Source organism: Hippocampus zosterae, chromosome 4, assembly GCF_025434085.1.
Source record: "Hippocampus zosterae strain Florida chromosome 4, ASM2543408v3, whole genome shotgun sequence".
Classification (NCBI taxonomy): domain Eukaryota; kingdom Metazoa; phylum Chordata; class Actinopteri; order Syngnathiformes; family Syngnathidae; genus Hippocampus; species Hippocampus zosterae.
In genome coordinates, this window is record NC_067454.1 from 17262794 (window position 1) to 17276158 (window position 13365).

General features: G+C 41.7%; 1 protein-coding gene across 2 annotated transcripts in view; it reads left to right on the forward strand.

Annotated features, from left to right (window-relative positions):
* Positions 1-379: 379 nt before the first annotated feature.
* Positions 380-13365, forward strand: part of pde3b (phosphodiesterase 3B) — a 55131-nt gene continuing 42145 nt past the window's right edge. For both annotated transcript variants that reach the window (XM_052063617.1, XM_052063618.1), the window contains exon 1: positions 380-1453. In XM_052063617.1, the coding sequence (XP_051919577.1) occupies positions 578-1453 (876 nt within the window). In that variant the 5' untranslated portion in view covers positions 380-577. The remainder of the gene's footprint in view (positions 1454-13365) is intronic.

The following is a 13365-nucleotide window of genomic DNA, read 5'->3' on the forward strand; positions in this document are numbered from 1 at the left end:
TAAGTAGCAAAAGTTGGAAATCAAACCTCCAGTTGACTGGGTGAAAAAATTTACTGAAACATTTTTCAGTTAATTGTGTCATGCAATTTATCCACCGATCCATTTCAAATGCATTTGGCACTGATTCGTTGGAGTGGCCCCAATGTAACTTCAGATTGTTATATTTTACTTGAAAAGCCTGACAAAGTGGCCTAAATAACAAATTCGCCGTTTGACAACCTTAAAGTTAAGTACAGTACTTGAAGAGGTGCATTTAGTTCCATATTATTATTATTATTATATGGATCTGGTGCGTTTTTTGCCTTGAGCTCGAAACGACAAGCTACGCCCCTGGCGTTGGTGCGAGCGGAGCACGAGTCCCTGCAATGCGATTTGTGGCCTGTAGACGGCGCCGGCGAAGCCGTTCGTTGTAAAAACAACATCTCACCTTCATTCTTGAGTGCCACTGCTGGAGCATGTTACTGGGACCGACCATGGAGCGTCTTCGCCGTCATGTAGTCCAGCGTTAGCGCGACTACAAAAGACCGTAGAGTGGGGCTTTGGAGCGGGGTGGACGACGTGTCGCCGTCGTCGAGCCATGGCCACGCGGGAGCAAGGAGACGCTGTGCACGGTAAAGCGCGGCACCACCACGACGGAGCCTGCAGCAACAGCCCGGACGGCTTCAGGAACGGCTACGTGAAGAGCTGCGTCACCCCCCTCAAACAGGACCACCACAGGGTTTTTTTGTTCAGCCAAGATCTCCTGGGCTCCAAGGTCTTCAGGGTTTCCGCCATCTACGTGGGCGCCGTAGTCGTTCTGGCGCTTTCCGCGGTGGTCTCCCGAAGCTCGCAGAGCGACTCACTGTGGGATTTACGGACTTTGTTGACGGGCTTCTCACAGTCCGCCAGTCCCCTCTTCAGCATCGGCTGTGCCTTCTTCTTCCTGACCTTCTACCTGAGGAAAAGGAAGCAGGAGGAGGGAAGCCACTGGTGGTGGCTTCTGTCGCTGCCGGCATCGTGCTACCTCGGGGACTTCGTGGTGCTCCGCTTTTTGCAATGGGGAGAGGAGCAGCACCAGATGCAAATGGTGGGCAGGTTGTTGTTCGTGCTGGGATGCGTTGGGCTCCTCACGCTTGTCCCTACGCTCAAGCTCAAACACTGCGTAGTCATCCTGCTCTTCGCCAGCGTGGTGTGGCTGCTTTCCTTCACCAGTTTAGGCGGACTGCCGCCGCTCCTCAGGCCACTGCTCGCCTGCGTCGCCGGGCTCTGCGGCTCCTTCCTGGGGCTCGGCTTCGACCAATGTTACCCGCCCAGGGAAGCTCAGAACGCGGGTTCCGCCACGGAGGACAAGGTGCCCGTCATCCGAGCCAGGAGACGCTCCAGTTGTGTGTCACTGGGGGAAACTTCAAGCAGTTATTACGGCAGCTGTAAAATGCCCCGGAGACCGTCTTTACCATGTATATCCCGAGAGCAGGTACGTGTACTGCCTCTTCCCCGTTTGTTGTTGTCGCGGGCCCAACAACAAGGCCCACATGTTCACTAGAAGAGGAAAACATCGCCTGTCGTGGGGACTTGCTGCGAGGAAATATACAATTGCTTGATAACATTTTCAAATTGAAATGGCAGCAAGGGTTGGAAAAGTATTCACGCTCTTCTATACCAAAGCAGAAGTACAGATTCTTGCGTGTGAAAAAAACGATCACAGTAAAGTAGAAGTTCTAATTCAACCCATTTAACTGAAAGTAATAAAGTATAGATTCGGAATCAAACGAAAGTACAAGAATTGCAATGAGTAGAGGTGGCAAAGTTACCCACTGTGAAAAGCAATAGCACTGATTTGACATACTTACCTAAGTAAACATGGCAAGGAACAGAATTATAACATTGCATTGAACAGAATTGGGAAAAAAAGTATTCATATTTCGTACTTCTACTGGAACGGCATGTACTTATGTAAAAAAAAAAAGACTGGTGAAAGTAGAAGTACTGATTTAAATTGTTTTCTCAAGTAAAAGTAACATAGTGTTGGTTCTGAAGAGAACCTAAGGGCAAAGTTACAAAAGTATACATATTGCAAAAGGACTCTGCAGTCTGTACTGAAGTAGAAATACACTTGCATGAAAAAGACATATTTAAATAAATGTAAAAATACGACTCAGATTTCCTATCAAATTATGCTTTATTGTTGACAGATTTTCTTTGATACATAACAAAAGCGGAAAAGTAAAAAGGTCAGTTTTTCAAAAATGTTCATGCCTAAATTGTCCTCAAATCCCCGGATGACCCACTCACAATCTGTACTTTTATGTACAGATACTGGTTTAACGAAACAAAACAGAAAGCACTTCCAACTCCAGTACTACTACTTAAAACTAATACAGTACATATTGAAGACCTCCTTTGTCACTCCCGTCAGCTACAGAGGTTGAAAAAGTAAAAATATCTTCTTTTGTCAAGGAAAGGAGTGGGAAGTACAGATATCTGTGTTCAAATATAGGAAGTAAAAGTACAAAGCTGTTCATATATGTACAGTATATATTCTATATCGTGTGGAAAATCAATGTAAGTACAGTATGTATAAGTGCTTCATTACTTCCCACCAGTGGCATTGATCGTGAATGCCAAGAGATGCTGCAGATGAGCAAATATGACAAATAAATCAATTAATTAAGACATTTAATATAGTTAGTATGCCACAGCGTATCATGACACTCCCCAAATGGCATGCACATATGCCTTGGGGTTGTGAGCTGCATGTGAGGTAACAACACAGCTAATATATCAGATTTGACTGGTTTAGGCCATGACCACCCAAACATCTATTCATTCATCTCTCCATCCATTTTCTGATCCGCTTATCATTACAAGGGTCGCGGGGCATGATGGAGCCTATCCCAGCTGTCTTCGAGCAGGAGGCTGGAACACCCTGAACTGGTAGCCAGACAATCGCAGGGCACATGTAGACAACTAACCATCCATGCTCACACTCACACCTAAGGACAATTGAGAGTGTTCCATGAACCTGCAATGCATGTTTTGGGAATGTGGGAGGAAAACGGAGTATCCAGAGAAAACCCACGCAGGCACAGGGAGAACATACAAACTCCACACAGGAAGGCCGGAGCCGGACTCGAACTGTGCACCTCTGCACTGAGGCCGACGCTCTAACCCAGTGGTCACCAACATGGTGCCCGCGGGCACCAGGTAGCCCGTGAAGACCACTTGAGTAGCCCGCCAGTGCCTGGACATTGTGATTTGCTAGTAGAAATTATGATTTAAAAATGCAAACATTGGCAGTACTGTGAGACATTTCGAAACACGATCAAAGTCTGACAATTTAAATCATCAAGTATTAAAAATAACACATCCTCATATTATTGAAGGTATTTTGGACAAATATGTTATTTCAGACGTGTATCAATTTGGTAGCCCTTCACACAATCGGTACACATGAAGTTGCTCTCACCCTCAAAAATGTTGGTGACACCTGCTCTAACCAGTCAACCACCTGGCCGCCGTGCCCAAACATGATTTTTTCAATTTAATTTATTTATTTTTACTCACATCTGTAGCCTAGTAATTCCTTATGTCATCTTTTTAAGGCTTTCAGAAAACAATATTCAAATAAACAAGAGTGCAGTTGCCTCAATTCAATCTTTGCTGATTACCAACAGTTGGGGGACAGAGAATGTACACAGAAAAAAATAATAAATTGCAAGCGCATTGGTAGTTTTTATTTATATTGTGAAAATAAGTTCAGATAAGTAAGGCAGTTATGTAATAAGGCTAATCATGTTTTTATGGGACAGAAAATTGCTTTTAAGATCACTCTGACACGAAGACATATATTATTATATATATTATTTTGGAAGTATATAATTTTTTATTGTGGAAGTACTGAATAACCTTTTTGGGGGGAGTTCTCTATTTGACAGAACATGCGCAGTGATCTTATTCATAACCCATTTTTTACTTTCTGTAATGACAGAAATACCATTGCTGATTTTAAACCAAGATACCAGGAAGATATTTGGCATATGAAGGCGTATCATGGAAAGGTTAGTTCTCACTCTTTCAAGGAATGGAGGCATTAGAATGGTCAGGGTTGATTTACTGAGTAGCACTTGACAGCAGGGGATGCGTTTTCTTGTGAACAGAGATTTCATGCACACTTAGATTTTAGATAATAGTAAGTACTATGATCATCACAGCTGTTTTATTTTTCCAAAACACAAACCTTTGTTGAGCATAACATAAGCTTCACTCAATAAAACCAAAATTAAAATCAACAAAACCATTTTATCTTCAAGGATTTTTACTTAGAAGCTGCTGCTGGTGTAGTGGTACACCTGCCTGACAAGTATGCGGGCATCGTGGGATCGGTTTCAACTCAGTGACGGTGTAAATGGTTGTTTCCCTCAATATGTGCCCTGCCACTGACTAGCGACCAGTTCAGGGTGTAGTCTCCCTTTTCCCGAAGTCAGCTGGCATAGGCTCCAGCCACAACGCATGACGTAGAGTGACACACGCAAATGACGATGGCTGTCGCTCATCTTGGCATGCGTGTGTGTGTGTGTGTGTGTGTGTGTGTGTGTGTGTGTGTGTGTGTGTGCGCGCGCGCGCACGTGTATGTGGGTGCGCACACGCGCATGTGTGCACGTGCAGTAACGGGTCAAACGGGAGGCTGGTTGTTTGTAAGCAACTCTTCAGGTCAGAAAAGGTTGGGCACCCCTGATGTAGGGGCTCTATTTTTTAACCATCTTACATCGACGGGAAGATGCAAGTGGTGGGGGAATTATGGGGAAACGAGGCAATGTGTTTCTTTTTCATTTCATGGATGCATCCAGTAAAGATGATGTCACGTAACAGATGTCTACTAAACATGACGTCCAGCCATTGCGGCGCGTAATAAATGAACTGTCTGTGTGGTTGAGTTACATTTATGAACATACTTTATGCACTACATTTACAATATGTAGGTCAAGTGGCTAGATTGCACTTTAAATCTTTGCTTTAATATTATTTGTTCTTGTTCAAACCCATAGTTTGGTGAAATGTTTTGAACTTTATAAATACTGAAAATAAAATATATTATTATTGTTCTACAATACAATACAATACAATACAATACATGCTTATTATTATTATTATTATTATTAGATAAATCTGCCCCATATTTTATTTTTTTAACCACAATATTCCAGTGTTTTGGTTTTCAAAAAAAAATCTTACTTCATTAGTACATTAATTATCTTTATAACTGGTCATTTTAGTTTAGTTTTTTTTTCTTTTTGTTTTGTTTTTAAATGGAAAATCATCTTTCAAGCCGCAGCATCAAAAATTGTTCTCCGCAGAATCGGGATTGTTCTCCACTGAATCCTCACTTTTTCTCTGCAGTTTCCTGGAGTGACTATTTAAAGGTTTATACCACAACATTGAGGCCGATGATTTCACGCGCCTGTCTATGCCGTTTTACAATAAGTTTTTGCTTTAACCTCCTAGGACCCATGGTATTTTTTTGTTGAAGATACGTTGTCTTACTCTCGCTAGTTCATGTTAGTTTTACAGTGAAGAAGCTGCCCTCTCACAAACATTGTTTTTGTGTCCTTCAGATAAGAGAACTAAAAAGTATGTCCAGACTATGTCACTGGTTTCCTGTAGTTGTTTTACTCATCATTGTGTTGGAGGCTGCTGGAGTCACATTGAGTCAAGGGGCCTTTCAGCAGTCTGTGAGCGCCACTTAGATTTGTTTTATAGCTGTTGATGGTAGCAGTGTCATTTTTTTGCTCGCTGCCGCAAATTAAATTCAGAATGCTCTTTTGAGTTTTACTGAACACTGGTGTCTAGTGAGATTGCAGAAATGTGGATGTCTTGTATTTATAACCTTTAGAGAAAAGAAAGGGTCTGATTTCAGATGAGGTGTCTGAGTTTTGAGACGTGAGTCATTGACCTGACCTGTTTCAAAGTCCTATTTAGTGGAATGCTCCTGGAGGTGTTGCTAACACACGTTTCAAACTTTTGCCAACTGTCCGATCAGGACAAAGAAGACATCCCACCCTGTGTTAGTATTAATACTAAAAACATTTTTTTTTCCTGACTGCAAAAGAAACAGGAAGATTTGATCTTGATATCAAAAGGCAGTGATCAATGGCAGTAAATATGTGTATGGGTAAATATGGTACTTTAGAGGTGTATAGGTTATTAAAAGGGGAAAATAATTGCCAGCGGCGGCCAGGGGAGAAAAGTCGATATTATGTGTGTGTGTAAATCTATCGGAGGCCGAAGTAGTCCAGAGCCACACACCTGAAACAAGCTTGATATCGCAAGGGCAATGTATGTTGTTAGCGTCTGTATTGTTCCTCTTTGTTGTGGTTGTGGACATGCGTTTGGGACATTTTGATTTGTTTTGATGTGTTCAGTAAATAAATGTAAACAGCGATATTGGATCAGGGTCACTTGAAATGTTCATGTGAAAAAAAAAAACATATCAGGTCGATTTAGGTGTAGGCTCATTAAGAGTAAAACTAGGAACTCTAAACCAAAATTGTAATTCTAATTAGATCTATCCATTGTCTGAACCAGTTATCTATCGTAGTTATATTAAAGAAAAAAAATATATATATATTGCGTACAGTCTCAGGGTGCTGGATTTGGGATGGAACCCTCCATGCATTGTTAGGAGCTTTCAGGTCTTAATGTCTGTGGTCAGAATCTCTTCGTTGTGTGTGTGTGTGTGTGTGTGTGTGTGTGTGTGTGTGTGTGTGTGTGTGTGTGTGTGTGTGTGTGTGTGTGTGTGTGTGTGTGTGTGTATATATATAAAATGTATATACAGTATGTATATTTTAGCTTTATCTTTAAGTCTTCCACCATTGTGTACACCGTATTCAAATTTACTCTGATAATGTTTACACTAACTTAAGTTACTTGAAATATATTTTAGTTTTTTAACACACAAGGGTAAAATTAAATTTATTATTGTTGTTGTGCTGTAGGTTTATACTCATTTTATTCAGACCGCATATACCTGTATTGCAATTTAATTTTGAAGTATTTTGTATAGAAACAGTATAAGTCTATTGTTGAGCTGCAAGTTTTTACTCAGTTAAAGTTTTGTTTGTTTTATTTTAGTCTTAGAACGGCATGTAATTCCTATTTAACAAATATTCTACATGTTGTTTCCGAAAAACTAATTAATCAAACATTTTTTAAATATTTTTTGTTCATTGCACTCCAACAACACCTTGAAACGGAAAATAATTGCTCGAGGTTATCGTTCTGTCAAAATGTGATACCTGCTCATGCCTTGCTTCGAGAAATGCAAACCAAAACATCACAAATACACACAATACATGTTTTATTTTGAGTAGAAAAAAAATCTGCCATCCTTTGTACTATTTCCCCATTTAAAAAAATGTCAACAGTAGCAACCAAAATAATTTGCCTTACATTTTTCTTACTCACTTAAAATATGGCAGTTATTTAACTAATAGCAAACTTGCACAAGTGTATAAAATCTGGGGAATGGGGATGAGTGAACATAAATGCCCCAACTAAAATCACACCGTCCCGGTGAGTGGATTGTCAGCATTGTGCTTTAAACTTCTCTTAATTCAAACAGTGTCTGTTGGGAGAAATAATCCATCATTTGATGCAGTCGTAAATGATTCTGAATCATAAATCAACATGAATACACTGTAGTTATTTATATAATTTTTGTGGCGGGGGGGGGGGAATTTCAAATGAGGGGGGATGATACTTTACGTTGGGGTCTTGAGTGTTGGAGCGTGAAGGCACCATTGTTGGACAATGCATAGATGTCCTCATGTCTTCACCAGCTGTCCCACATGTGGCTTGTATTGTTTCTACCTTTTTAAGTGTGTGTGTGCGCGCATGTGTGTGTGCGTGCGTGTGTGTGAGTTCATCGAATGGGGCGAGAACGACCACAGAAGTCGTTTGGCTTACGTGAGCAGCTTGTCTGTGGGCAGATTTTGTCACCGAAACAGCGTCACTACCCTGGAAGACGGCGACCTCAAAATTTTGACAGGTGTCGATGAGATTAAAATGCAGACCACATTTTAAAATGTGTTGTCAACAAACGAGTAGTGAAGCGTTCATGTACAGTAGTTGGGAGGAAAATGGATCACAACTCTGTTGAATAGTGCAACTGCGGGTAGATCTCTCTCTGCTTTGATTTCCAAGCAAAAATATGAGATATGTGTGTAGAGATGGTGGCAGGAATCTCCACTCAGCTCACATCACAACAAGCACCAGTTTGGAAGATAGTGAATAATTCTTCCAAAAGGAAGTTTACGGACAAACTTAGGAAAGCCCATTATCTTAATCTTAACACATGATGCGAAATACCGTTGCCGGCTAACAAATAGCATTGAAGTTGCTCTGTTAAAACCTTGGAAACCAACGATGTTTGAACACAAACAATACAGAAACACATCTATCCAAACAATGCAATACTCACAGCCAAGGCATGTCATCTTTATCTCTGTGAAAAATGATTGATATAAATTCTAATAGAACACATTGTTGTCCCAATGTACAACAATTACACTTCATAAAATAAGTTCATTTATTTCACGGCAAGGCTCTTTATTATATGGCACATTTTATACACAAGGTAACCACGTCCATGTGCTTCATACACCGGTAATTACAAAATGGCATTAAAATGCAAAATCTAACATTTAAATAGAAAAGGATTTACAGCATTTAAAAACAGAAGAACTCAAGAAATTTAAAAGCAAAAGTGTGATGGAAGCATGGCCACCGTCGACTGTGTCTATCCAAAATTCCGTCCTACAGATACAAGAGTGTACAGTCCTTGGTGTAGAAGAAAAAAAAAAAGACAAAGCTAAAAAAAATGCAAGCAAGGCAAGAGAGTTGTTTTATGTTGAGAGGTACAGAAATTTCATCTGTGCTGTATGTTAACAATAAAGTTGTATCCAATCCAACAGGTAAGCAGCAGGCACCTATACGAGCAGCTGTAAGAAAATTCTCTGATTTTTTAAAAGACGACAACAAGTCAAATTTTCTTTATTAAAAACAAGGAAAAGATAGCAATGAAAAATCAATGGATTGCCAGAGAATCAGAAGCGGACCCATCTTTTCACTGAACGATTTCACTTGGTAAGATGTCCACCAATGTGTGTGAAATCAGCAAGTAGTGTCAGTTTATCGTCTTATCTTCGTATCTCTCAGCATGTTCAGTCATCACCACAGTCATTCTCTCCGAACACTGACAGATGTTTCATGAGTGATGTATACAAGTTACTCAGGTCCCACTGATGATATCACACAAGCTTTTCATCCTCATACACAATTGATACGCAGCCCTTCATGGGTTGTCTCAAGTCAACGGAGGACAACTATGCGGCCCTTATTTATGTTGGATTTCTGACAATTAAAATACACTTTTTTGTGCGAATAGAATTCAGGAAAAGTATTGTCACATGCAAAATGTATTTACCGTATTTTCACGACTATTCGACGCACCGTACGGTTGGGAGCAGTCTCATTAATGGGTGACATTTCTGTATTTTACACATACACAGGACGCACCGTACTAATGGCCGCAGTTTTACAGTGGTAAAACATACGCTTAAACATACGGCATGGATGCATGCTAACACGTTCGCTAACATGTTAGCTTGAAGCACACACTGAAGCTCGAAGCTAAAACACGTTTCTAAAAAGGCAACGAAAGCAGAACTGAGTTCGGGTGTATTTTATTTACAAGGTACTCACGTTTTTTGCTCAATCATCACTCAGAAAGCCATCAAAGTCGTCATCTTCTATGTCCGAATTGAACAATTGTGCAAGTATCGGTAATCCATCCAAACCGCCGGGTTCCCTCTCGTTGTCAGAGTCACTCTCTTCGTCATGTGGCTCCACAGAAATGATGCCGGCTTTGCCAAAAGCTCGAACAACTGTACTAGCAGATACGTTCGTCCAAGCAGCCACAATCCATTCACAGATTGTGGCGTAACTAGCCCGGCGCTGCCTCCCACTCTTCGTGAAGCTGTGTTCGCCATCGATCATCCATTTTTCCCATGCCGCTCGCAACTTCACTTTGAACGCCCGGTTGATGCCGATGTCCAGCGGTTGGAGTTCTTTAGTCAAGCCTCCGGGAATGACGGCAAGCTCGGAGTTCATTTGCTTGACTTTGTTTTTCACCGCTGGTGTGAGATGGGCACGCATGGAGTCACAAATCAAGAGTGACGGCGAGGCATGGAAAAAGCCATCCGGTCTCTTAACATACACCTCACTTAGCCACTCTCTCATCTTCTCCTCGTCCATCCAGCCCTTTTGGTTTGCTTTCACGATGACGCCGGCTGGAAACTTTTCTTTCGGCAGCGTCTTTCGCTTGAAAATCACCATAGGTGGCAGTTTCTGTCCGTTGGCATGACAACCAAGAACGACAGTAAAAGCTGACTTCTCGTGCCCCGTTGTGCGTATCGCAACCGTGCTGGTCCCCTTCTTCTCCACAGTGTGGTTCATCGGGATGTCGAAAGTCAGCGGGACCTTGTCCATGTTGGTAATGTGGTTAGGCTGGATGCGTTTGTCAACAATCTTCTTACTGCAGTAGGTGCGGAAAACGGCCAGCTTTTCTTTGTAGTCCGCTGGAAGTTGCTGAGCCATGGTCGTCTTCACTCTCACGGATAGATGGCGCTGTTTCATAAAGCGAAAGCGCCAAGACGGACCTCCTTGAAAATGTTCAATTTTCAATTCTTCGGCTAACGTTTTCGCCCTTAGTCGAATGGTGACCGTGGAGACACTTCTGCAGGCTGCTCTTTGATCAAGAATCCACCGCTCCAGTTGGTCTTCCAACTCGGGCCACCTCGCCTTATTTCCACGGAAACTCCGCTTCGAAGCTCGTTCTCCTGCTTCCTCCATTTGCGAACCATGGATTCGTTGACATTAAATTCTCTGGCGGCTGCTCGATTCACATGTTTCACTGCATAACCGATGGCTTGGAGTTTGAATTGCGCTTCGTAGGCGTGTCTCTTTGTGGAATTCATTTTCGGGGGTTCTTGGAAACCAAAACTGAAGTTGTTTTGCAATAATGCACATACTCACATTTTATACAGGTGCTGGTACCTGCTAGAGACGTGCGTCCACTTACACGCCCACCCTTCACTCATTGCCGGACCCACCCCCTGCGTGCCTGTCCTCACTCACGTCCACCTCTCTTCATATATTTACATATATGTGCACGGACGCGCTTCACTGATTGGCCGACCTCTTCTCCGCATGCGTGCGTGTCGTCACTCACGTACACATTTTCTCTCTCTCCATAATTTACATATAAGTGCGCGGACGCGCTTCACTGATTGGCCGACCTCTTCTCCGCACTTCACTGATTGGCCGACCTCACTTCCGCCTTTTCTCTATATAAACAGCGTGTCGGGTCTCAGCCAGATTTTGGAACTCAGCTCATATAAAAGACGCTCCGCATTATAAGGCGTCCTGTCCATTTTGGAGAAAATTTTAGACTTTTAATGGCGCCTTATAGTCGTGAAAATACGGTACCTTCATTGTAGTCAAGATGGAACAACAGGATTCCTTATTTCTATAATGTATATACGTGTATATATAATGTATACAGTATATGTGTATGTGTATATATATATATATATATATATATATATATATATATATATATATATATATATATATATATATATATGAGCCCTTGGTATTCGAGAAATACCAAGGGCTCAGAGAGGAGCTGGAGAGAGCCTGGAAGGTAAAGGTGACAGTCGTGCCTGTGGTGGTCGGAGCACTCGGGGCAGTGACCCCCAAACTAGATGAGTGGTTGCAACAGATCCCTGGAACAACATCGGACATCTCAGTCCATCTCAGTCCAGAAATGTGCAGTGCTGGGAACAGCAAGGATACTGCGCAGAACCCTCAAGCTTCCTGGCCTCTGGTAGAGGACCCGAGCTGAATGAGGGACGGACACCACCCGAGGGGTGAGATGAGGATTTTTTTTTTTTTATATATATATATTAGAGCTGTCAGTTTAGCGCGTTTTTATTGGCATTAATTTAAATGAATTTTAACGGGATTAAATTTTTTCTCGCGAGATTAACGCGGCACACGTCACAAGCGGATGTTACGTTGCTCTATAAATACACCAGAAACAAAACAACAAGTGCGCTGCAGAAGTCCACGCCCATGTCTGTTTTGCCAGCCACGGGAGCGCGAGACACCGAAAACGGATACTTAGAGAGTTTATGAATGGAAAGTTTACTTTTAAAAAGATGCCATATTGCTCCACTGACAAGACCAAAGTTATCTGTTCTTCTCTCTCTCTCTCTGTATCATACAGGTATACGATGTATGCCACTGACGCGATTGTTACTTGTTTGGAACTATTTTGTGTGGAAGGTTACAGTGTTCTGTGTCCAAATAAATAGAGCGGGTGGAGCTTCTCTGTGTTCGTCTGACAGTGACAGTGCGTTAAATGTGGTAGCGACCTAGCGAAAGTAAAATGTCTCGAGTGTTGTCATCGAACCAAGTGTAGTCATTCGAAATGAGGTCTACACAAAACCGTAGAGAGACTTCCGCGCAAGAAGGACCAACACAATCAACATAGCCTGACTGTGTTAGGGGGAGTGAAACCCCCCCTTTCAGAATGGTTTGCCCCTGCAGCACGGGGGAAGTGCGTGTGCTTGTTTGTAAGGCTGGCAGTTTCGAATACAGCGGCACATAATGAACACTGGTGTCCGGTGTCTCGTTATTCTTCAACAAACATACAGAAACAGACTGCTGTGTTGAAAGCAAACTTGAGAAAAATGAAGTATGCAACCATGGTTTAAATCCACTATAGGCTGAGTACTAGTGTACCTTAGATGTGCACTTTATAATGTTATATTGCTCTGTTTTGATTTCATAAAAAAAAGCTGTTAAAGCAGCTGTTGTGTGACAAATATTTTTTCACCGTTATTGATGGACAGTAATGTGTGAGAGATTATGTGTGAATAACTGCACCAAGTGAAAAATGTTCAGGTAAAATTGAAAATCGAAATGATTATTTCAGTAAATATTTGCATTTAGCACATAGAAAACTGATTCATGATTCCATGTTGATGAGAGCATTAAAATGGGGAAAAAATAGGACAAAAAATGTAAAAGGAAATTCAGAATAAATAAAAAATGTGTGAGTAATAGCAATTAATTTTTTAGTTCATTTGAGTTAATTAGGACAGTTGCATTTTTAATTAGATTAAATATTTTAATCGTTTGACAGCTCTAATATATATATCTATATATATATTGCGCGTCGTCCCGCACGCGGTCTGTCCTTCCGTCTGTCCCTTTTCAAAACGTACCTACTACGATCGCGCGGGCATCTTAGCGAAAAAATGT